Below are 25891 nucleotides of genomic sequence, written 5' to 3'. Positions count from 1 at the left end.
GACGAATACCTTTCGGATCGGATAATTCTCATATAGTTCGGATACAGATATTTTCTCCTGGATACGAATACGAATATGGTATTGGAGTTTCCGTCGGATACGGATAATAATTCTGATATCTGGTGAACAGTGCTATCCAAATATCCGCAGAAGCTACGAGACATACCACATTTCTTCATAACTCTATGATCTTCAATATAACTTTTTAGATTTTAATAGTCGTTCATCTCTTAACACTAGTCCACACTATTAATATTATTTAAATTTTTAAAAATATTATACTACATTTTATATAAAATGAGCTAATTATATATGTTGATATTTGTTTCTATTACAAGTTGAGTTGGTTTGCATGTTCCGAGAAAAAAATGTTTCCGTATTCGTGTCCGATCATATTCGATTCTTATTCGTATTGGAGATAATCTGTATTTGTTTCTATATTCGTTTTCGTATCCGGCAAAAAATATGAAAACGAATATGATATGACCATTATCTGTCCGTATCCGCTCCGTTTTTATCCCTACATGCATGTCTTGCTCGTTCACTCACCCAGTCATGGGTGAAAAGTCATAGACAACTGTGGTGTTTGAATCTCCTGAAGTTGAAGATGAAGATAAAGATTAAGTGTTTTACGCAGAACGAGATGGTAATAACGTGTGATTAATTGAATTTTAATTATTACAAACTTGAAAAATGGATTAATCTAATATTTTAGAACAACTTCCATATATAAAGTTTTCGCACAAAACACACCATTTAGCGGTTTGAAAAGCGTGCCACTTTTATCCAACTTTTGTTGGAGATTCGAACAGGGGCGTTATTAATAGATGTCCTCATCCCCTCAATAGGGTTCAATGTGACATCTCATATCTAGAGCACGTCAGTCATGGTCAATGATGTGCTAATACACCTACTAGGTTTGAATCCTCTGTCCAAAAAAGAAAAAAAATATCAGGGTTGTATCTCCCTTTAGTTTCCCTTTTAAACCACTTTGCTATCCAAAACCGCCATGACACTAATTCCAATACAGACGAAAACCAGTAAAATCTAAACTGGTTTCGTCATTATGGATGAAAACTAGTAAATCCGAACAAAGATTAGTTTATCGAGTGGTTTGACATATCAGGCCAAGTGGTTGTCATCAAATTTTGAAAACTTTCTTACGAAACTCTTAGGAGCAAAAATAGTTTGATATAATCATTTGGCAATTAATTTCTAAAAAGAATTTTTTACATGTATCATTTCCCTACAAGAAAAATCCAAACCATGCAAAAAGTACAACATTATCTTTTTGATCAAATCGAGCATAACATCCGTGATAGCTCCAATAAGAATTGAGAAGAGAGTCGTACCTCCCCAACGCAAGCTGGAGTAAAGACGAGGTCCCTGCGGGAAACTATTATGCGATAGGCGACGACAATATGGCATCACCTTCCCTGGTTCCTCCCCTCTGCAAAACAATTGCAATGACGATAACCTAGAATGTGGAGTTCAAGATATAATCTGCCGAGTTCTTGGATTAGATTCCAGAATAAAACACGTAGATCTGGTGACGAATCGAAGAGGGCACACCAATGGTTAAGGAGCAGCGTCGCAGGCGCGTCGGGGATGGGGATGGGTAGAGGCAAAGGAAGTTGAGGGGAAGAGTGAGAGAACGTGGTGGGAGAGGAGACGGTGGTGGCGTTGAGGTGGAAGGAGGTAGCGAGCGGCGTCGGGCTGTTGCCTGTCGAATGGGAGGTGGAAACCGGAGGACGAAGCGGCTCCACGAGTAGGGATATGGGAGGACTTCATTTGTGAAAGAAGTTTCCTCAAGGGTGCAAATCAAATTTCACCAATTGAGAGATTAAGCGGCATGTATGGTTTAGAGGAGTAATCGGACGATCCATGTTTTCTTAATGACGTGGCGTGATATTTTTGTGTGAAGGGTTTCACTTTTCACTTATTTAAAGATTTGAACATCAAGGATACATGGTCCTTTGTTTCTGGCCATGCTAAAACATTACTACATGATTATAAGTCTATTAGATATTACAGGTAGAAACCATGTTTGCTCTAGAGACATTAGTTGGGAAAAAAAAATAAAAATCTTAAGCTCCCGATCATTATATGTTCAATACATGGCGATGTAGATTGATCAATATAGATATTATATAGAAAATACAATTGTATCTATAAAATCTAAGAGTTATGTATGTAAGAAAAAAAGATTATATCTATGAAAATATAAGCTAAGAGTTGTATATTTTAAGAGTGAATTGCATGTTGGACTATATTTTCTTACCCATGTTTCACAATGAACTAGGTGTTATCAAACATTTTCACTTTCAACCAGCCATAGTTACTTGAGCATGCAATTTGGACTAGAGGCCCAGATGTAAGCCAGACCAGGTGTGTCTCTCCCTCTTCTCCTTCTTTCTTCCTCCTCTAGACCAGTCATCCCCATCCCCACTATCGCTCCCTCCACTTCCCTTTCCAGCCTGCCTATAGCGGTCTAGCTGCCCATCTGTTGTTACCCTCAAGCTTGAGCATCTAGATTAGGAGCTCATGACTAGATCAAGCACTAGACCAATTCCTACTGCCGCTACTGTTGCAAGAGCAATGAGCACAACACATGGGAGAAAAAAGAGTAGCTTCGAGGCAGGGCTGTCGAGGCGCCATGGAGGTGCAAGTGGAGCGATCGAGCATGGGCATGGTATGCGGAGGTCGAGCTCAAGCACGCAACTGGCAAAGGTGGCCACAGATGGAGCTTGAGCTCAAGCTCAAAGGCAACGTAGACAGAGCTCCTCTCTTCAAGGCCATTCCTCGTGGTTTTCAATACCTCATGCCAGTGGTGTTGTACTCATCTTCTGGTTTGACCCAATGTCAGTGCCAAAGTTAGAGACGATTAGCAGCAGGCAGCAGCTTGATGTAGGAGCAAGCAGTGGCTGAGTGGAAACAGGGGATGTGGAACTGGAAATGGATAGAGTGGTCTAATGTGCAACCCAAGGTAAAAGATTCTGGTCTAAACTTAAAATGTTGGTTGTGCCCTGGTCTAACGTGCAACTTTGGTCATAATAACTAGCCCAATATGCAATTCACTCTATATAAAATTCAATCTGATTTTTTAAATGTGTTGCATAGAGAATACAATTATAGAATCAAAAGTGAAGAGTTGTAGTATATCAAATTTAATTCCTTTAAAATCTAGCTGCGCGAGGAGATCCACTCACTAGTCATGTTAACGTTTTCTTTATCATAGCAGGAACAGAGTCCTTTAGAGAGAGATGGTTAAAACCTTCCTTTGACAGAGATAAGTGAAATGAACTGAACTGCATGCAGCTATATTTTATTATTATTGGATCAAATAAGCATTTTATTCTATGGCTATGTTTTGGTTCTATGGTGAGTACATGAACATGATGATAATACTAGTACAACAGTAATCAGCAATGCCACAATAACAAGAACAGGGGATATATTATATGTTCAGCAAGACGCGTCCATGAACTCCACCAGCAGCTCCCTGACCATGCCTCTGTCCGGCATCTTGCCAGCAGCTCCGTAAATCGGAGCTCGCCCCCCGCTAATAGGCCCTGGATTTGCTTTTACCTACAGCATCGCAATTTACACAGAAAAATTAGTTACCTTAGTAGCTTCACTACAATCATATACTACTCTATCAAGACAAAACATGCATATGTTGGTAACTCACAGTGTCCACTGAATCTTTCAGATCCTTCAGGAATTCCTCATATATGACCGTGTGCTGCAGTGTCACACAAATGTGTAAACTGAAACAGAAAAAAACATCGTCAGGCTACACTCGTACATAAATACGTTACACTATGGTTATTTGTCTGAATCTGAAACCAGACTATGTTTTTGTTTTACCTGTTGGGTCTCTGCAGAGCATTAAGGTGCCAGCCTTTTGATGACATTATGTCGTTCACCTCAAATATATCAACCGAATCTGAGCCAAATGCCACGACAGTCATGTCTGGCTTTCCAATCACAAACAACCCTGGGATATCTTCAATCCTGCGCAATGCATTCAATACATTTCTCTCTTTAAACACGTGCTCTCAAGAATTCAGATGCAGCACATCTACATGAAAGGGCATCTAAAGTTTGCCATTTGACTATACACAATGTGCATCCCTACAATTATGAGGAATAATATTGATGTGAATGGCACTTCTGTTCAAAAAATTTCCCAAACTAACTGATACCAAAACACCACAGTAGTCAGTCTTTATATATGTTTATACTCTAGGCTTCCAAGGATGATAAACAGGCAAGTTTACCCTCTTTGTATTTTCTTCGACACTTCCATGATATGACCTGTATTTTCCATATAACCTGGAAACCAAGCACAAGTATCCATTAGAAATACTGTTCCACTACTAAACTACCACTGGACTGGTCAACTTCTGAATAAACCTGTTACCGTTCAGTCCAAGAGACGTCATAGCAGCCCAAGCTCCCGCTATCAACCCACCAGGCCTACTTCCAGCAATAGTAGGTGAAACATAGAGCCCACCAGTCCATTCAGTAACTGAAAAAAAAGAAGGAAGCAAAATCCCCACATTAAACCACTATTCAAACTTTGGTTCAAGATTCGTTGCTCATGTCAGATAGTGGAAAGTAAGCCAAGGGCTACTAGGACGCAAACTACCATTTGCATTGCATGAATCTACGTTCTTCCAACCAAAGTTACCATAATCATGTAAGAAATATTCTACCCTGTTTGAACATTTTCGTGCAGTTTTGCAACATGATCATATCTGTTAAGCTGTAATAGTTATGTAACGACAACCATGATATCTGTCGAATAAATATAGAGGTCAAAATTTTATTGAGAAGTGAGAACCCCTTAAAAAGGTTTACTCAAGAGAGAAGTTTCATAGGAAATGATTGAAGCTTACCAGCAACAAATTGATGCTGAATTTGGTGGTAGTATCCAAGATGCCAGTGCCAAATAGATGGAGGGAATAATGTTAGAATATCTGAGAAAAGTAAAGAGAAAAATACTCCAAGGCTATTTTTACCTTTCTAATTTCATGATTTTTATATAGGACAATGCTTGTCCCTTTTGGGGCTAATCCATACTTATGAACATCAGTTGAGATTGATGTAACTCCCTTGACACAGAAGTCGAATGGAGGAATAGGGTACCTGTATTGCAGAGAAGTCATAGAATTAGTACACATAACATTAGTTCAATCAGAGATGTAACAATGGCCTTGACAAAATGGATGCCATATATGATTGAAGTTATAACACATCATTTCTAACAAAAGAGACATATACTTCAAGTATCTAAAACCAATAAATGGGACATAAATGAACATTAAGATAAGTAACTATCATAAGATTGCTTTAAACCAGTCCAGATTCATCAGACCTGATCTATGACTAGGGATTAGCAAAAATTTGCATATTTGTTCACTTCACATTAGCTTGGGTATTGCAATAGTAAGCACACACTTGTTCCATATGTGGTTATACATGGCCATAACCTTTGGGTTTTTAGTTCACAGTTGGTGGCAGTTCGGGACAAAATTAAAACAATCATTAACAAGCAAACCATCATGTTACATGATTAAAAAAGTGAATATTACGTAATGTTCTGGCAAGTTCTTCAAAGTTCATGCAAATGCTGAAATTACTGATAAGAAATCAGAACATCATCTGAGAACAGTCGAGTAAATCCAGATAAAGGGAACAAATGAATGGTCATGAAGGAATACCCAAGATTATAGGTGAAAAGCAATATAATACAGGTATCAACAAATTGCTTATGTAGACAGTTTGAGACCTCCTCTATTGAAATTAAAGCAATCATTAATAGGCAAACCATCATGTTGCTGTAAGAAAATGATTAAATGTGTATATTGGCGAGTTATTCAAAATTTGCTCAAGTGCTAATAATAATGGTAAGATATCATGTTATGAAGTAAGTAGGTACCCAAGCTTACGAGCGAAAGGCAATACAAATCCACCAAGGCAGAGATCAACATGCAAGCAAATGTCATATCGTGAAGCCAACTCCCCAAGTTCCTGAAGATGATCCGGGATATAAGAAATCACTGAACTTGCAGTGCGCAATTTCAGTAGGAAAAAATATTTTTGGTTTTCTTTAACATAACAATGATTGATTAACATACCTCAATAGGATCAATTAAACCATGAGGAAATCCTGGTGCAGACCCCACCATCTGTGCAACAGAAAATTGTTAGGGAACATTTACATATTTACATGTACACTAAGAAATGTAAGAGTAGGAAGAAGGTAAAGGTACAGACTAATCTTTCCTTATAAAAGGTCACAGGGTCAGAAGGTACATACTAATCTTTCCTTAGGAAAAGACAAATGCAAATATCTTTCATCTCAGGTGAATGGAGGCATCAGAACAGCTTTAAGCTAACTAGAGAAACAGGAATATGGATAAAATCTCACCATTATCGTATTTCCGTTTATACACCTTTTGAATCCTTTCACATCTGCAAGAAACTCTTTGTTCACTGGCACACGCCGCACTTTAATATTGAAATATTGCGCAGCTTTATCGTATGCAGAATGTGCTGATTCGGCAATTATCCTGTATCACAAGCCTTTATTACCATGGAGATAAGGTGATCACAATGCATAACATAATCCATCATTTATCTCACATTTCAGGCTTTGTAATGCCCTTCTTTGTTCGCATATAGTCGCGTGATGTTTTTACTGCTAATAATATGCTTTCAGTTCCGCCCGATGTCATATTACCACAAATCTGTCCACCAGATGATTTTTCTTTGCTGCCAAGCAAAGCAGCTGTCATTGCAACTACTTCAGCCTCTAATTGTGCCACACTCTTGAATACGTCCTGGTGAAGTGGGTTGGTGTGTGAAAACCTGAAAGGATTAAGAATATTTATGGTAAATTAGAAGCCTAAAATTAGATGGAGGCCTATAAAAACTAGAAAAAGTTACTCCCTCCTTCCCAAATTGATCATCATATAATGAAATCCAAAATTTCTCAAATTGATCATTACATAACCGCATGGACACGGGTTTCATCAGAATACAATTAATGTAGCAAGGGAGAATGTGTACATGTTAAGGGTGTAATTGGCATGATGTTTTAATTGATGCATGTATGTGGGGAGAATGTGTGCATGGTGTCTCGATTGATGTGATTTAAATTATCTTTGGTCTTGGTGCATAAATATATATGATGATCAATTGGGATGGAGGGACTACATGGTAACTTTGAAATATGAGTTATAAATAAGTCAATTCCCCAAAATACTAACAGAGGCACTTGGTTTGAATCTAGAAGAACATATGTATCCCTACTATACATTTGAAGTAATCTAGTGGACTATTTGTCTTGATAGTTGAGACAGGCTGACATGAATTTTATGACGGTATTCCCTAGGGAAAAAAATAAAATTATGCAAATTACTTTTTTTCTTCCACCAATGCAACAGAGCATAAATGAAACAATAAATACACTTTATTATATACTTTCTTAAGTCGCCCTCCTATTGGAAAACATGGTGACCAATTATTGTCTATATATTCTATTTAAATAGAGATTGAGACAGGATCAAAATCCCAAATCTTACATAGAGTAAGCCTTGTTTATCAATGCAAAATGACCTTCGGATTCACTCCCAGCAATATAACTGCAATATTAAAAAAAAAGTTATTTGACATGCGGAATGCTAGTAATATGTGTACAGTGTACAGCATAACGAAAAGAACCACAATAGAATGATTGAACCGTTTAATTTACTGGGTTTATTTTGTGTGAGAATTAATGGGATGCACATACACTGTGCCAGAGCATTTTCCCTGCCAGTTTACATCTCTAGCTTTCAGTGTTTCGAGATCGTTTATCACTTGATTGGAAAGCCCAACAGTTGGCAACTCGGTCCGCAGAGTACTTTTTGTGGACGTGCCACCTGACTGCAGCTGGTCAACAACCTGTTACAATATAAGTATAGCACCAATAATGAGATATCCGGGGATATGTAGGTAGAAGTACTTTTTTTTTGACATGAACATGGTCTTAAATCAATCGCATTCACAATCACAAAGATGGCATTCACAATCATAAGAGAGACGGTACGCCTGGCTGAGTTGCGTGCACGCGAGCATTCCCAGTTAATGCGCGCGGCTGCATATGTCAAACTGAACGAACGTAGCATCTGAATACCCACGGAGCATTCCCATAGGAAAGAACAAAAAAGATGAAGCAAAAAATTTAACATATGTAGGGTAGGCATATGCATATGTAAAAAAATGAGTAGAGTAGAAAAGAAAGTATTTTTATTTTTCATTTTAAAAATAAAAGCCACTAGTGAGCGATTACTACAAGAAAAGGAGAGAGAGAATTGAAGAGGTACTCAGATGCGTGTGCTGCTGACCTTCCTCTTCTCAGCGTTGATGTAGGCGCTAACTCCCGGAAGCAACCTGCGTGTGTATGTATGAACGGATAATAATAGTAATAGCAGCAACAAGTAAGAAAAGAGGAGGAGATTGAAGTCGATTAAAGCTTACTTGATGGCTGTCATGGCTAGAGCGAGTAGGACGGTGCGGAGACCGCGGTCGGCGACGGCGGCAGCGGCGGCGTGGAGGGTGCGGGCAGCGAGGAGGGCGAGGAGGGGCGCGGCGAGGAGCACGAGAGGCTCGTAGCGGGAGAGGTGGTGGTTGGCGGCGTCGCGGAGGCGGAGCGCAAAATCCATGGCGAGCTCCATGATCCGCTTCCTTCACTTCGGGCCGGGGGGATTGGGAATTGAATTGCTTTATACTAGGAGGTGATGAAGGGAAGGTATAGCCAAAGGCCAAGCCAGCAATGAGGAGAAGAGGAGCTACACGAACACGACGCCAATCCCACCCAACTTCCCAAGTAGGAGCACACACTAGTATTAAATCCACTTTCTAGAAGGGATCCCATTCTCCGCTGCATATTTCCTTTTATTTTCACATTGATTTCATTAGGTGTAAAAAGATCTCCTCCTAATACTCTCTCCGTTCTCAAATTAAAGGGATTTTGACTTTTGGACTACTCGTCTTATTTAAAAAAGTTGTGCAAATGTAAAAAATAAAAAGTTATGCTTAAAGTACTTTTGATAATAAAGTAAATCACAAATAAAATAAATAATAATTCTAATTTTTTTAGAATAAGACGAATAGTCAAACAGTACAAGTAAAACCTCTTGTATCAGGGGACGGATGGAGTAATATACTAGTACTTCCGTCCCAAATGATTCGATGTCCTTGTTTCAAAGAAAATCAAATTCACTAACTTTAGACTAATAAAAATTATAAGTATTATGCGTTTTAACACTAGATTTGTATTTTAAAGTACTTACTAACCTTTTAGTTGTTAAAAATAATATAAATAAATTAATGTTTAAAATATGTTACTGAAAATCATGTACAGTAGTAGCAATAGGAGTAATTGGGCCTATCAAGATTGACTTAATTTGTGGCCACAAGTCACTCACTCAGTCAGGTCAACAAAAGGAGCCTGCCTCACAGAAGAGCGAGCGTTTAGTAGGAGTATCACCATCGATTAGGCTCAAATTATATGACCTTCATCCATCAATATGGCTGCCCTCCTACTCCGACAGCTACAACAAGATGGCTCACCGTGAAAACCAAAGTACAACAAATCCATCGTACTTCATACGTACTACACCCACACCACACCTGGAGTATATATGTTCCCTCCTTCCCTAAATATTTGACACCGTTGACTTTTTTAAACATATTTGACCGTTCTTTTTATTCAAAAACTTGTGATGTGTAAAACTATATGTATACATAAAAGTATATTTAACAATAAATCAAATGATAGAAAAAGAATTAACAATTACTTAAATTTTTTGAATAAGACGAACGGTTAAACATTTTTAAAAAAGTCAACGGCGTCAAATATTTTAGAATGGAGGTAGTATATTACAAGTGACGAAAATCTGAGATCAATAAAACTCAGAGTGCCATATGCCAAAGCATGCAAATGTGCCATAATAATTCCTATTACTACTATACCCTTATTCCAGTACATCCTCCCCAAATAAACTTGCTGCAACAAGACGCAATCAGGTGTCTCTTTCTGCACCTACGAGTTTTTTTTTTACAACCACAACCGACAAACAGTATCTCTGCAATGCATTTGTATTTGGTATATAGATTAATTAATTTCTACAAAAAATTGGCACTTCCAATAGGTGAAAGTGATGCCATGGGGCAACTGCATATTTTTCTACTGGCACCTAGTAGCTAGCAGTACATATACACGTAAAGGTCAATCCAACTCCTTTGGGTAAAACCATGACAATGCCATGTATCTCAACTGGCAGAACTCTTTAAAAAACCAAACCCTCCAAACAGTCTTGAATTTGGAACATTCCTCCCAATGGTTGGTTCCCCTGAACTTGATGACCCATTTGATAGCTCCTGGGATCCTTCTTTCATAGAACTTGCTCGGCTCAAAACACCCTGGAAATTCATGCAGGATTAAGACAACTTAAGCTGCTCAGTTTAGGGCATACACACTCCTTACATTCTAGTTTGCATTTAGTGCTATAGAGTTTTGGAAGGTAACAACAATGGCACACCTAGTCGAGCAACGAAAAGTGATAAAAGCTCGGGCATATTGCCAGAAAGTATAACGCAGACTCACTATTAATGTGTTCACCCAAGCATAGTCAATACACCATCGTCTTTGTAAACAGCTAGTATTTCCAATGTCTATAATCATCAGGCGAAGTGCTTCATCTTTCCCAGCGTAAGCAATAACACTTAACAGGCCATGAGTCGCTCTATTCAATTTAAAAGCATGTTAGATGATATTACCCTTTTAGGTGGCATTGATGTTTCAACTAGCATACTCAGTCCTGATGCCGACATAGTTGTAGGAGAATGCACAACCTGCAAAAGAAAAATAATTAGATGCAATAACCCAGGTCAAACATGTCCTCAGACACAAAACCAGACCTGACCTTAGATGCCTCTGTTACAGGTGATCGAGGGCCAGAAAACTCCGGTTCTGAACTTGGAGGCAAAGAAGCAGCCTGTGGTAAGAAAATAAAAGGTCAGATAATCCAAATCATGTTAACATTCAAAAAGGTGCACAACTTTACCCTTGTAATTCTCTCTGGCGATTCAATAGCTGGAAGAGGAGTTGATGATAAGACCTGGAAATCGATTAAGAAAAATCAAGACTATCAGTATAAAAGGATGATATAAGAAAGCTTCATGGTGCCACTTAATACATCGTAATTGGTATCACGCCAGAAACTGTGTCGAGGGACATTGCCTGAGGGATATCTCATGGATCAAAAGAAATAGATTAAAGTTGGTCATGTAGGAGCCATATCATAACTTATAATGCCAAATCAATGTCTGAGCAGTCATTTTACACAATCTATCAGAAACTCATGTGTAAGTGTATGCCTTTTTATATCAATAATGTTCTAGTATGGGATCGTAAGGGAATAGAAGTTCAGGCTAGCAACATAGCAAGGTCTGCCAAAAATAGCTTTTGGGCATTGTGCTAACTTGCCTGACGAGTATCAGTTTTGGGGCTCTTATCCAGCCTTTTAGTGAACTCGCATAAGTCATAAATTCCTCGTGCTGTACGATCCTAAGACATTTCAGTAAAAGAGGTTAGCAAAATGCATATTTCTGGGGGTAAAGCAAGTTATATTGTTGCAAACTCTTAATTACTTGGGTATATGCAAGACGTCCAAGCTTTGTCTCCTGTAGTACAAGGGAAGAAGTCAGTTTCCATCTAGCACCAGTGAGGAAAAGAGTTATCTTGAAAAAGAAGTGTATGCGGAATACAAGGCACCTACCAGAGTACGAACCACAAGATGAACTGATTGCATTTCCTCCTGGAAGGCACTTATATCTTCATGGATGACTGTAACCTATTGAATTAATTTTGTATCAACCTCCGATAAACTATATAAAATCCTATTAACATAATGCTTGAGCATTCAAACCTCTTTTCTTGTGGATTCTGTAATTTCCTGGCATTCATCTAAAGTACAATCTACATGATCTATTCTTCCTGCCAGATGCCTCTTTGCAGCCTGATATCAGAAGATTGCACATAAACACGAATTTGAATCAAACAGTGGGAGTAAGCACACGCAGATGCAACGGTATAACAAAGCTAGCCTCAAAATGTTCAGAGGCATATCTAGTGGGAGGTGGGAATCATAGATTCTGTTTTGTTTTCTCAGGTTAACTTTTCTTGTTTGGTCCAAATAGGTCAAGAATGCTTAATAGAATTATAAAGATGCCATATACAAAAACAACACATAATTGTAAATGTTCATATCCAAGAAAGGTCATCCTGCAAATCCAAGGTATTCTAACCATGTGGACATATCTGGTGAAAACCATCAAATAAGTGAAAACCGGACCTAAAAGTTCTCTAAATTCATGAAAAAAAAAACTAGAGGAACATTCCCACCAAATCTTAAGTAAAAACTCAACTTCATTTGGGAGGAACAAAAAAGACAAATTTCATGTGAACAGTAATAGGAAACTGTTATGAATTTAGATTCGGTCCGGTTTTCACAGGTTTTCATTTATTTGATGGTTTTCACTAGATATTTCCCCTTTAACCATTTTAATTGAGCGGCCTGATGTGTACTCTCTCATTTGAGGTGGCAGTCCAATAGTGATTGACATACAGTATGCCACAAACTTTAACGGGATGTTAAAGGATTGAACTCCATTCAACAAACAACAGTTCCAACTTCCCAAAGAGAGAAATATAGAATCATTGCAGTATGCATGTAAAAGCTTCAAATAGTGCAATATTCATATTCCAGTGAACGAAGGAGAAACTTACATTAACATTCTCTGAAACATGTTCCAACTGTTTGCCAACCACATCGCAGGCATCAGATAAGCCACGCTTCGTCACAAACATCAAATCAGAAAGTTTCCAACCCTGTAAATCACCGAGTTAGCTTGATTGCCCCATTTTGTGGATTATGACAGTTGCCCTAAAATGAAAAGGAAGGAGAGAGAAAAAGAGAAAACTTTGCTTGTCTGATAGTCTAAGATGATGTGTTTATAATTGTTCAATAGCACCCTTCTGTCAAGTTGAGAATCAGTGATTACTTTTACCTTCCACCTTATGTATAAATAGCCGATAGCCCCAGCAACAACAGCTGTTATACCATAAGCACCAGGGCCTGCAAAAGAAAGAATTTGTCAGCGTTAGTATAGAAGACAATGAAGTAGCTGCAAAAATTACATACAAAAATTTGGTGTCCAAAAGGGCATCAAACGATTTCACGAGCAAGTTTCCATAAATTAGTTAGATCAGAAAATGGGCTCAATGTATTCCTCCAAGATAATGGTTGGCAGGAAAAACGATACGGACGGTAAAGAAAACATAAATATCACTAGGTTAATAGGTTATGGTTAATAATTCCAGGAAAAAAGCACACTGCAGATACAACAGAACAGAGAAGAATGGGAGAGACCTGGTCTACCATCGACGGTGACAATAGCAACTTGATTTGACCTGGACAAAAGTTGGAGGTCCTCTCTGAGATGATTGACCTAATAGTTAGATGAGCAGTGGGTTAATCATGGAGCCATCCAGCGATGAAGTACAGTAAGAGATGACGAGTGGGAGACCTGAGATAGCAAGTGAGCAGCGTGAGGGCTGCTGGTGGATGGGCCATCCTTTTTGTCTTGCTTGGTCACAAACTAGAGAGCAGAGCAAAGGAGCAAAGGAACCTTTTATGTCTTAAATAAAAGAGTAAATTTCACAAAACTACATATTTTGTGGTCCAAGTTGCAGAAAACCACACGCACTTTGACACTTGGCACTTGAGTACATATATTTTGGTCGTGTAGTTTCACAAAACTACACTATCGATGTATAGATTCACCCGCGAGATGATGTGGCTGTTTCACCTAGGACGAGGACATGGCATCCTATTACCAGCCATCGCACGAAATTAATATGATGCCACGTCCTCATACTATAGATGAAACAACCACGTTGTCATATCACAAGTGAATCCATTCATCGATAGTGTGGTTTTGTGAAACTAAACTACCAAAATATATGTACTTAAGTGCCAAGTGTCAAAATATGTGCTTTTCTACAACTTGAACCATAAAATATGTAGTTTTGTGAAATTTACTCTAAATAAAAACAAAATACTACTGAAAGGAAGGAATGATTGAAATTGAAAGAAAAAAGAACAACCTTGAAGGCACCAGAGAGCACATCCCTAAAATCGGGGAGCGCAATCTTGGCCTCTCCGCTGGTGAGTAATGTCCCAACGATTCCTGCAATTTCCAAACAAGTAAAGCTAATCGAAGCTACTCCAGTAAATGAAGCAACAAACAGGAGCAGGAGCGAATCGAGCTAGAGGCTAACGAGAGAGAGGGGAGATTGGGCCAAGCTACCCTATACATACAGATTAGACGCACAGAAATCGCGAGAGTGGATCCCTACCGGAGCCGATGACGATGACGATCTTTCCCAGCACCATGGCGACGGCGGCTGCCACGATCGTCGTCGGAGCAGCTAGGGTTTCGAGACCTCACCTCCGACCCGACGCCGAGCAGCCGCAGCGGATCCGGTGCTCGTTCGCATCGCCCGTGGGATCTTGCCTGGACGACCCAGATTCTTCCTCACCACCTTTGGCCTATCATCAATTCCACACCCCCCCCCCCCCCCCCCCTTCTCTCTCTCTCTCTCTCTCCCCTCTTTTTCTTTTGCCTTTCAAACTTTTTTACGGCATGGAAAGATATTTATATTTACACGAATGTTGGATTGGCATATAATTATAATCATAAGATGACATATTAATTCTCTCTCTCTTTCTTTTGCCCTTTCAAACTTCTTTTTAAGGCAGGGAAAGATTCTATTACATGGGACAACCTATTAGCCACTGACTTTGTCACACATCTATGATTTGCCACTAACTTTGTCACGTTCTACAATATGCCATCGACCTTTGCTTAACTTTTACGATTTACCATCGCCGTCCGGTTAGCCTCCGTTAGTACCGTACAAATTTGTCGAAATGGCCAAAATACCGTTAAGACAAAAACTTCCAAAATTTGGATAAAATAATCGAAATATCAGATTTCAAGTTTTTGGCCAAATTTTGGATGTTTACAATCTTAAGTTTATAATATGATATTCCGATTATTTTATCCAAATTTTGGAAGTTTTTGTCCCAAGGGTATTTTGGTCATTCGACAAATTTGTACAGTATTAACAGAGGCTAACCAGACGGTGATGGTAAATCGTAGAAGTTAAGCAAAAGTTGATGGCTTATTATAGAACGTGGCATATAATGGATTCTCGCTTATATTTACACAAGGATTGGCATCACAGTATAACCATAATTATAATATGACATTAATTCCAAACTTTCAATTGTGGATGTGATGGTGAAATAGATATAACTGTGAGTGATAGAGTACTCACCCATTCAAGCAGAGGCATCACTACTCTGCGATTTCCAACCGCGCCAACATGTTTGGTTACGATACTTATTCGATTCATCGATAAGAGGGGAAGAGGAGCCAAGCAGAAACAAAGACGAGATAGGAGTCAAGGAAGAAGATTATACTCCATCCGTTTCGAAATGTTTGACACCGTTGACTTTTTAGCACATGTTTAACCGTTCGTCTTATTCAAAAACTTTTTGTGAGATACGTAAAATTATATGCCTACATAAAAATATATTTAACAATGAATCAAATGATAAGAAAAGAATTAATAATTATTTAAATTTTTTGAATAAAACGAACCGTCAAACATGTGATAAAAAGTCAACAGCGTCAAACATTTCGAAACAGAAGGAGTATTTGCGTACATACTACCGCAAGGAGGCCTCCCTTGTTGTGGACAAACTGTTGCTGTGTGCAAAGCAAGAATGCCTCATCCAATTGGGAGATATCTTGCATGATAAAAAATTCGTTATATAGTCAAACCTTTTGTGGACAACGCTTCCATCACCCAGAGTGGGTCCCTTTATGATTTGGAAATTGTTTGAGTAAATTTGGCTAGTGGCTAGGCTTGTTCAGTCCATTACGAAAATAAACCTTCTTCCCTCTGTTAAAAATATAGCAAGCTATCAATGAAAAAGAAAAAAGAAAGGCTCATGCTTGTGTGCTTATCCTAGCTCTCAGAGGACTACATACCGCAAATCGATCGATGTTTACCAGCGAACAACTACCAGCCTGCCACGACAAGTACAGATCAATTTAGCAACCTCACACAGAACTACCCCAGATTTCAGCAATCTCATTTATCCACGTTGCAAATGATATATCAAATTTTCAGCTTAACTCAACAATTGGAATTGACTGTTCATGTGAAATACATACACCATAATTTACTTGTGCTGATACCAAACTGGTAGGCGGCCATTTGCCCGAGTTCATTCACAAATAAGAATTTTCTTATTCCATTTAGGGTGGTGCAGATACGAAGTTAGTTGATAAACTTTGCATATCAGAGACATACCAAGACCAGCAAGCTAAGTTAGTTGATAAACTTTGCATATCAGAGACATACCAAGACCAGCAAGCTAAGGGTGTGTTTGAGGAGAAGGGGATTAAGAAGATACGCAAAACGAGGTGAGCCATTAACTCATGATTAATTGAGTATTAACTATTTTAAATTTCAAAAATGGATTAATATGATTTTTTAAAGCAACTTTCATATAGAAAATTTTTGCAAAAAATACACCGTTTAGTAGTTTGAGAAGCGTGCGCGCGGAAAACAATGTGCATTCTCACTCCCTATCACCCAACCGAACACATCCTAAGTCGAGTAAACATAATGAACCTAATCTAAGCTATCATCTACAGCTTGAAATTCAAGTAACATAATCAGAAACAGAACCAATCATCAGTCAATCACACATAAAGAACTCAGATCATGCAGGAACAAGGATTGGGGGTGTAATAAAACAATGTCGATAGCGAACAGACTACTACATTTTCTCAGCACTCGTCATTAAACAGAAAATCACAGGTAACTCTGGCAAAGCCCAAAAAGACTAGCAAAAAGTACTGCCAACAGTGCAAGGCAATAGCTCGAGCACACTGAGATGGGTTCAGCACTCAACGGTTCGCCTTGGCAACACGCTCAATCTCATCCTTCTTCTTGATGGCATAGCTGTAACATATCAGAATTAGAGCATGGATGTGTCAGTAGCCTCATTTCATCAAATGAGAAGCAAGATTTACCTGTTGGATGAGCCCTTGGCGGCATTGATGAGCTCATCAGCAAGGCACTCAGCAATGGTCTTGATGTTCCTAAAGGCACTCTCCCTGGCGCCAGTGGTGAGGAGGTAGATTGCCTGGTTGACCCTCCTCAAGGGAGAGATATCCACAGCCTGCCTCCTCACAGCGCCAGCAGAGCCGATACGGGTTGCGTCCTCACGCGGGCCGCTGCGAACAACAATCATGCTTGTTTATTTGTGTTCATTTCATTCAGTGATAGTAGTAAATTGTCACATTAGACATGTAACACAAACATTTTCGTATGTACTACTCGTACCAAACAATATATATATATATATATATATATGCCCGTCTTGATTTTTGGCTAGTAAGATAACATTAATTGCGCGGGCAAAATAGAGGAGTGTATTTTGGGATAGAAGTATTTGTAAAAAGAAAAAAAATACTACAGTTATGAGCATTTGCATATAAGGGTGAGGGTGGGGGTGATTGGACAGTGATAAGCATTTGCATATAAGAGGGTGAGGGTGATCGAAAAAAAAGTGAATTGGACAATTGAAGTGCGCAACTGAAAGGAATTGGGAATTGGACGGTGGTACCTGTTGATGATGGCATCTACGATGACCTGGATGGGGTTGGCGTCGGTGAGGAGGTGGATGATCTCCATGGCGTGCTTGACGATGCGGACAGCCATGATCTTCTTGCCGTTGTTGCGGCCGTGCATCATGAGGGAGTTGGTGAGGCGCTCCACGAGGGGGCACTGCGCCTTGCGGAAGCGCTTCGCCGAGTAGCGGCCAGCCGTGTGCGGCAGGTAGGTGGCGTGCTTCGTCGAGGACACCGCGAGGTAGTCGGCGAGGGATATGTCGTTCACCTGCGCCAACGAGAGTTATCGACAGACCAGACGAGTACCCCTACTTGCTTACTAGTATAATGGGAGGACAGGCAAACCTGAACGTCTTCGAAGGACCAGCAGTTGAAGAGCTTCACCACCTGCTGCTGCGGCTGCTCGACCACCGCCATGGCTGCTGAGCGTGGATGCGGCGGCGGCGGCTGAGGGAAACCCTAAACAAGAGTGGGTGGAGTAGCCTAATGAGTCGCGGCGCGCGGGGGGAGATGCCTACCTTCCCTTTATAACAGCGGACTACTTGTTGGGCTGGGCCGGGCCCGGCCCAGGCTGTGCTTGGCTTCGAGCTAGGGTTTTACCATCGCCCATCGCATCGGACGGCAGGGATTTCATTTTTTTTTGGATAATGGAATAGAATATCTTACAGGATCATATCGTCAATATACTCATTTTCTATAATGTATTCATACAAGTAACCAGCAGCAAACGAAAATGAGACCAACATTGCTCCGACTCTATCACTGAAAGTCTGAAACCATCCAAATAGGCTACACAAAGTTCTTTCTAAGGATCAGCATATTCCTCTACAACTTGTCTGCCTTCAGCAAAATATAAAGCTAAAAATTGGCATATTCTCTCTTTGTAACTTCTGACGAAAATAAGGACCTGCTAAACTGCAGCTTCTGGCAAAAAAAAAAACAAAACAAACAAAGACCTGTCAATTGCACTCAATATTGCCACAACTGCTGCCATCGGCAAGCAGCTAGCTCTCACCACTTCCACTTGCATATCCCCCAGCATTGCATTTTGCGCTTCAACTTCTTCCACTTGCATATCCCCAGCATTGCATTTTGCGCTTCAACTTCTTCCACCAAGGGATACCAGGCCTTCCATCTCATCTTATACCAGCATAGTATCACCAGATGAAAATCATCACAGAGTTGCCATTTCACTCCATCCTAATACCTACACTACACCTCCCATCTCAACTCGACTCTTACTTGCCTTTCCGCACCGGACCATCACTTCCTTCAACACCAGGCAGCCGCAGGGCATGCACAAACATCCTCTTTGCCGCTCCAACCTGCTCCCTCTTCAGTTCATCAGGACTAACACTACTAGCAGCTCTACTGTTACTTGTACGCCAGCTCTGCTTACATGGATTCCCGGTGTGCAACCTCATTCTGCCATTCTCAACATACCTGCTATCTTCCTTGCCACCTGCTGTGCGTGGGTTTAACTTGTTCCTACTACTTTCCGCTGGCTCCTTTCCTTTGCCATTCTTCACGGCTGCTGTCTCTGTCGGGCTCTCAACTTTTTTGCCAAGTGCATGCGCGATCATCCGTTGAGCAACAGCAGGAACATGCCTAGGTTTTGCCACTGCTGTCCCATTTCCCTTGGCATCGTGCGCTGAGAAGATACGCTCGCGAGCAGCTCGATAAGCAGCTTCCCTCTCCTTGAGTGACGGTGCTGGGGGTGCAACTGACTTTTGCAAAGCCTTCAAATCTGAAATAAAAGAGTTGATTGGGTTTTTTTTCAGACTTAAATTCCTCGACTGAAATTATGCAGAGAACCAAGCTTAAGGCTGCGTTCGCATATGCCGGTTCCCATCCCAAACAGTTGGCACGGAAAACGGAGCGGTCCATTAGTACATGATTAATTAAGTATTTGCTATTTTTTTCAAAAATGGATTAATATGATTTTTAAAAGCAACTTTCGTATAGAAACTTTTTGGAAAAAAACGCAACGTTTAACAATTTGAAAAGCGTACGAAAACAAAGCAATGGAGTTGGGAACTTGGAGTTCCAAACACACCCTAAGACAGTTTGAAAGACGCTTTGTTGAGAGGTGGACAGCAAGCGCAACGTACCTGCATCATTTTTCAAATGCGAGATTTCAGCAGAAATATTTTCTTGGGCATCTTCCTTCCAGGCTTCTTCAAGATCTGTTAGAAGAGAATTCAAAATGCTAATTATTAACCTGTTACACACACATAAGATTGCACAGTGCATCACATTTATACATGTAGAATAGGTTTTTCTTTGTGCAGATGGTGCACTTAGAATTTCTTGAGAGAATAATAAGAAATATCTTTTTTAAGGGAATAACAAGAAGATATCTATGGAACTGAATGTCGTATGACACATCAAACTATGCCTGTGGAACGATGAAAATGTAAGTCAAATTGACTACCCACTTCAAACTCACATGGAAAAAAATACCAGTATTTCTCCAGCTGGCATCCAGCAGCCAGCTTTACTCCTTTGTCACGCGAATCATGCTCAACGACCATACTGTGCATTTTTTAATCCCTTTTTATGAGAGGGTGAAATAAATTCAGGCTAAGGCACTGCACAATGACTTCCTAGTTCCTATTTCCAGATTTGGTCACTACCATCAAGAGGAATCATTTCATAATTTTTTTGCGAAGAGAATTTCTAGTGTGCCCTGATTCTTCATTTTATCCTCCCATACTTTTTTTTTAGTTTTTCTTGATCCGCTATGGACCCATTTCATTAATTAGGGAAGGTATCTTAGGGTTATGAGTAAAGGGCATTATGATTGTTTTCAGAAAAAAAATATATTGGTCAGGTAATACAGTGGTTATGTAGGGGAACAAAACAGAGGAGGATCCAGAAATTTTCTTGAGCCCGGACAAGCCGAACAACGGATCATAAGTACACACGAATCTTCTCCATGGACCATTTACTAAAGCACAAACAGAATTGGCAGCATGGGTGCTACAGGGTAGTGTCACCCCATCAAAATGCTTCATCATGAATGATCCACAAAATGAAATTATAACAATTCACCTGTATCTTTCCTCTTCACTACAACAGATGTCGATGTATCTTTGTTGTCATACTCCCATAATACGTCGCTTACGAGGACAGGTGGGCTGCGCAATATGAAATAATAAGTAATCAGAGGTAATAGAACTACAGAATAATGTCTCATGTGTAGGTCACAAGAAAAGTGTGATTTCAGCTTCCGTGCTCTGAGTCAACACAATAGCTATGGGAGGCAAATGGCGTGATTATCTTAAAGTGTGAGCAGCCAAATGGTTCGCCACAGGTGGAACTAGGGATGCAATTGGAGCAAGACGGCAAGGAATAACAAACAAGATGTGATCATGAGTTTACGGGATAGCTTTTGTTTTATTTCCCTGAAGACAGTTTTTTGTGTGGAAACAATGTGTTTTTCTATTAACCCTTTTTTCTATTGCATTGAAGAATGATGCAGGTGGAAATTAAACTGTACATGTTTGTAGTATAAGAAACAGCGAAATGAGGGCATAGGGAGACATAAGACGACACTCAATAACAAAGAGATGTGTGGTCACTTTTGGTATCATACATGGCAGTTTCAGGGCAGCGCTGGAGAACTAAGTGTCGATCTTCACCTTCACCAACAGATTCATGAACAAACCTAGCAGCGACACAAAAGCAAGACATTAGTAGTTGCAAATATTACTCTATCCAGTTAAGTTAGTATTTGAGAAGAGGGTAGGTGAAGCAGGTCGAATGGAATTGGAAAGAGCACCCGTAGATGTCGGCAAGGCGATGCAAAAGAAGACGTTGATAGGAGCTGGCAGGTTGGAGCTCTAGGATATTCCTATTTGTCCCGCGGTATGCTGCCACTATATCGTCCTCATCCTCGTCATCGTCAGAGTTGTGGTACTGGTTCTGTAGGATCCCGACGAGGGTTTCCTCAGTAGAGAGGACGAGGTGCTTGCTGTAGAGGTTGTCCTTGATGAGTGAAGCCAGCTCCTCAACCTGTTCCAGTTTAAAGTTTCGTTCGCACAGAGCAACACAAGAACTGTAATTTTTTTTTAGATAATGAAAGCTTTATTGTACTAAGCCAATTACATCGATGTGATACATGCTTAATTGTATATATTCTCGTAATACATTTACTAGTGATTTACATACATGATAATCCTGAAGTAAGGAGATTGCTATAGCATAGCAGCTGTGACATGACATCGTCAGGCATGAGCAAAGAAAGATAAGAAATCGATAGATAGATAGATAGATAGATAGATAGATAGATAGATAGATAGATAGATACAACAAGGAAGGTATCATTATTATCAATTATACCATAGCGAATTGGTTGGCGCACATCTGGATTGGACGGCGAAATTGATCATATACTCAAAATCTTCCCCCTTCTTCCTCCTCCCAAGTCCCCCTTGTACTGCCCCCCTTTCTTCCTTCTTTTCCAGCTCCCTCTCTCCCACGCTGCACCAGCTTCCTCCGTACTCCCCACTGCGCCCCGGTCTTGCCCTCCTTGCCTCTTCCCCTGCACCTGCACGGGAGGGAGAAGCGGCAGGCAGACCGCAGACGGGTGCGCTGGTGAGCTGGGTGCGCGGGCGAGCAGGGGTGGGGGGTTGTGGTGGAAGGCTTGGGATGAGCGGAGGCTGGAGCGGTGAGCAGCAGGGGCGGGTCGGCGGCCGGCGAGAGGGGCGAACACGGGCAGGTCAGCGAGGGAGCGGTGGCGCGGCTGGTATTGACTCTTTTCGACTCCTCCCTGTGACTTGTGAGGGATAAAATTAGATATCAATCGGATAAATGAATATGGCCATCCATTTACGCTGTATAAAAATATTATCATGCCTCAGATTAAAATAAGAGTCCAACTCTGCTACATATAGCTTGCTGGATATTGATTTTGAATCTTATCCCTAAACCCTAAACATGGTGTTTAAACTTTAAAATTGACGATGGTGAAGATTAAGTTTGTGCACGTAAAGCGAGAAAACCAATAACATATGATTAATTAAGTTTTAGTTATTACAAACTTGACAAAGAGATATATTTGATATTTTAAAGTAACTTCTATATATACTCCCTCCGTCATAAAATATAAGAGATTTTGGTTGGATTTGACACATAAATCCTAAATGAATCTAGCTGTTAGATTCATAGTACTAGTATATGTCACATTGATGGAGGGAGTAGAAAGTTTTCATGGCAACCCTCTCCTCCCCATCCCTCTTTCCCTCCTATATGATGCATTCTCTTTTTTCCGTCTTTCGTTCCTCCAGCGCGTTTAAGGAAACCATAACCCCTTGTCCGGAAACGCATTTTGACACACTCACCTGGTCGTGTTCACCACCAGAGCTAGCTGTTGTTGTTTCTATCTCCATCGGGACCATGTCATTGCTGACTGCGTTTCCACTGGTTTTTGTTTTTTCATTGCCAACTGCCACCTTCTATGGACAAGCCACCTCGTGGGACGCGTCCTGCCACCTCCCTCATCGTCGTTTGGTCGCCGGAGCACCGACGCCGATCTTTCCTCCAATTATATTTCTCGTTTCGGCTAGCGAAGACGATGAACAGTGTTAGTCATTTTTTCTCCGTCTTTCATTCCTCCTACGCGTTCAAGAAACTGGAACCCTTTTATCCAGAAACTGGAACCCTTTTATCCAGGAACACATTTTCATGCACTCATTCGATCGTGTTCACCAACAGAGTTTGTTGTTGTTATTTCTCTCTATTGGGACCACGTCGTTGCCGGCCGTGTTCCTACAATTATGGTTTTCTTCATTGTCAACCTCCACCATCTATGGATGAAACCTCCACCATCTATGGATGATTCACGTTGTGCGACACGTCCTACCACTTTCCTCACCGCTGTTTAGTCATCGGAGCACTGACGCCCATCTTCTCTTCTCTTTTTTTTCTTGCCTTCGACTAGGGAAGATGATGAGCAATGCTTATTCAGTACTATTCCTTTCTGGTCTAGCCCAATCATGCTTATGGACCACTCACGTAATATTGAAACCATAGGAATATGAATAGAAACGGATACCCGTTCAGAATTAATGGATCAAAATTTCATCTATAGGCTTTTTTTAAAAAAAATTCTAGCTAATTTCAGTTTTTTTCATTTACACTATAAGTTTTAGTACTACTTGATCCATTACAATTGTTGAAACTTATAATTTTCCTCTGCATTGAATTATTTATAGCTAAATGAAAAAAATGATTTAATTATATAATTTTCATGATATTAAATCATCGTATCGGCCAAAGTTAGTTGTAGTTTGATATTATTGTTTCTATGATTATATTTCCTTAATCATTTATCTTCAATTGTGATATATGGTTTAGGATTTTGATTTATATCAATGAATGTTATTTAAAACCCTATGGTAGTTAGATACTAAGTTGAGACATGTAACTTCCTACTAGTTGGTTCCAAAACTTAGTACTATTAAATTTGGAAAAAAGTGATAATGAGATTTCAAATCCAGTACAACTTGTATCTATTGGTCTGATTTAGAAATTATTTTGTCACATAAAAATATAGTTTAAATTCCACACCATGTACAACACTACATTTATTAAGTGTAAGTCCATATCGGTTATGATTAACTAATTGTTGATTTCGATTTTTCAATTATTAAAATCTCAATATCATTATTGAAAGTAAATGGAATACAACTTTGCATTTATTTATTCTAATTTTGTAATGATTCGGCTACCGCAAAATGGCAAACCTTTTAGGGACGCAAGACTTCTTCAACAAATACATAGGTTTTTTTTCCCCATTGTCAACTCCATTTTCTTCAACCGGGATAAAAAGCCCCCCAAAAAATGTCAGGGTTATGGAAAAATAGGAATTTTTAGATCGATTACAATCCCAATGGAAGTTGAATCATGACTAAAGGAATTCCTTCAATAGGGCGAATTCAATACCAACATTCAGATGGACCCTTGTGCGGTACACGGAAATTCTTCCCAAATGTTGTATTCTTATAAAAAAACCTTTGTTCCAAGGGTTTAAGGGTAGAGAAAAATTACTCTATGTCATTGAGTGTCAAGCCAGTAGATAGTTGCCCCCATATTCCTAGGCAGCCAGAACTTCTTCCACCTATGCAACTCTCTTTTTTCTCAATTGTTGGCTAGTATAATTGATTTCTTACACACACACAACTCAATCGCCATAAAAAAAATCAATTCCAGCAATAATTTTGACATATATAGTATTTCAAATCTGACCTGATTTTTGCCAAAATTTTACATATAAGATAGAATTTTGACACAATTTCAGCAATAATTGACACAATTTCAACAGGATTTTTTAACATAGCACCACATATAAACATGTCCAAGCATCACAAAGTACCACATAGTCAACAACAACACATTACATGTCCATCAAAAGCAAGAGCTATCACAGTACCACGTAGAATCTCTCAACCTGAAGCTGAAGGTCACCTTTCCCTACTTACGGAGTATAAGTTTGGCATATATAATCAGCCGGCTAGAAAACGGTCGGCGAATCACACCAACACGAAGATTTACACGATGACACGATGTAATAAATTAAAAGTAAAGTCTATCATCGGTCCCTAAACTTGTACCGTTGTGTCATCCCGGTCCCTAAACTCGCAAACTGACCGCTCAGGTCCTCAAACTTGTTCGACTGTGTCATCCCGGTCCCTAAACTTGCAAATCACTCATTTAGGTCCTCCAACTTGTTCGGTTGTATCACCCTGGTCCCTAAACTTAGATTTGCTGGGTCAAATAGAATGGTCTAAAGACTTTATATTTAAAAATAATTCATAACTTTTTCATATGAATTCTAATGAAGACAAACTTTATATCAAACTTGTAGCCCTCGACGCGATCTATAACTTTGTAGTTGAATTTTTTTTATTTAAAGTCATTTTTTGTCCCAAAATGTAATTTTAAAATTAAAATTTCAAAATCTATAAACATGCAACAATATTTTGGGACCCTAAACAGTTTTAATTCAAAAACTTTTCAACTACAGAGTTGTAGGTCGCGTCGAGAGCTACAA

The 25891-nt window shown here is 39.7% G+C and overlaps 4 protein-coding genes across 5 annotated transcripts; all 4 read right to left on the bottom strand.

Annotated features, from left to right (window-relative positions):
- Nucleotides 1-3294: 3294 nt before the first annotated feature.
- On the bottom strand, nt 3295-8881 carry LOC127760501 (sphingosine-1-phosphate lyase). Its single transcript, XM_052284771.1, has 15 exons — nt 8533-8881; nt 8400-8445; nt 7805-7956; nt 7596-7655; nt 6655-6879; nt 6440-6581; nt 6147-6197; nt 5948-6039; nt 5028-5154; nt 4905-4920; nt 4427-4534; nt 4284-4338; nt 3871-4017; nt 3692-3770; nt 3295-3588 (listed from the first exon to the last, which is right to left on the bottom strand). Exons 1-15 carry the CDS (start codon nt 8727-8729, stop codon nt 3466-3468), a joined length of 1620 nt encoding a protein of 539 aa, XP_052140731.1. The 5' UTR covers nt 8730-8881; the 3' UTR covers nt 3295-3465.
- A 1101-nt stretch (nt 8882-9982) lies between these two features.
- Nucleotides 9983-14692, bottom strand: LOC127768322 (uncharacterized). 2 transcript variants are annotated; one of them, XM_052293913.1, is made up of 14 exons: nt 14480-14692; nt 14228-14310; nt 13648-13719; nt 13491-13569; nt 13123-13196; nt 12848-12949; nt 11988-12077; nt 11838-11912; nt 11710-11742; nt 11546-11626; nt 11124-11177; nt 10983-11054; nt 10837-10911; nt 9983-10479 (listed from the first exon to the last, which is right to left on the bottom strand). In XM_052293913.1, the coding sequence occupies exons 1-14, from the start codon at nt 14514-14516 to the stop codon at nt 10330-10332; spliced, it is 1077 nt and encodes a 358-aa protein (XP_052149873.1). In that variant the 5' UTR covers nt 14517-14692; the 3' UTR covers nt 9983-10329. The 2 variants fall into 2 exon arrangements, with proteins under 2 accessions (XP_052149873.1, XP_052149951.1); XM_052293991.1 differs by having other exon boundaries at nt 13129-13196; nt 14480-14691.
- Nucleotides 14693-16925: 2233 nt separating this feature from the next.
- On the bottom strand, nt 16926-18349 carry LOC127782118 (40S ribosomal protein S5-like). The gene is made up of 4 exons (XM_052309196.1): nt 18181-18349; nt 17832-18103; nt 17236-17439; nt 16926-17164 (listed from the first exon to the last, which is right to left on the bottom strand). Exons 1-4 carry the CDS (start codon nt 18250-18252, stop codon nt 17110-17112), a joined length of 603 nt encoding a protein of 200 aa, XP_052165156.1. The 5' UTR covers nt 18253-18349; the 3' UTR covers nt 16926-17109.
- Nucleotides 18350-18495: 146 nt separating this feature from the next.
- On the bottom strand, nt 18496-22627 carry LOC127782107 (uncharacterized). The gene is made up of 6 exons (XM_052309186.1): nt 22180-22627; nt 21620-21852; nt 21434-21505; nt 20890-20975; nt 19947-20021; nt 18496-19582 (listed from the first exon to the last, which is right to left on the bottom strand). Exons 1-6 carry the CDS (start codon nt 22201-22203, stop codon nt 19074-19076), a joined length of 999 nt encoding a protein of 332 aa, XP_052165146.1. The 5' UTR covers nt 22204-22627; the 3' UTR covers nt 18496-19073.
- Nucleotides 22628-25891: the final 3264 nt, after the last annotated feature.

This window comes from Oryza glaberrima, chromosome 1 (assembly GCF_000147395.1).
Source record: "Oryza glaberrima chromosome 1, OglaRS2, whole genome shotgun sequence".
NCBI lineage: Eukaryota > Viridiplantae > Streptophyta > Magnoliopsida > Poales > Poaceae > Oryza > Oryza glaberrima.
This window is presented reverse-complemented; position numbering and strand designations above follow the sequence as displayed.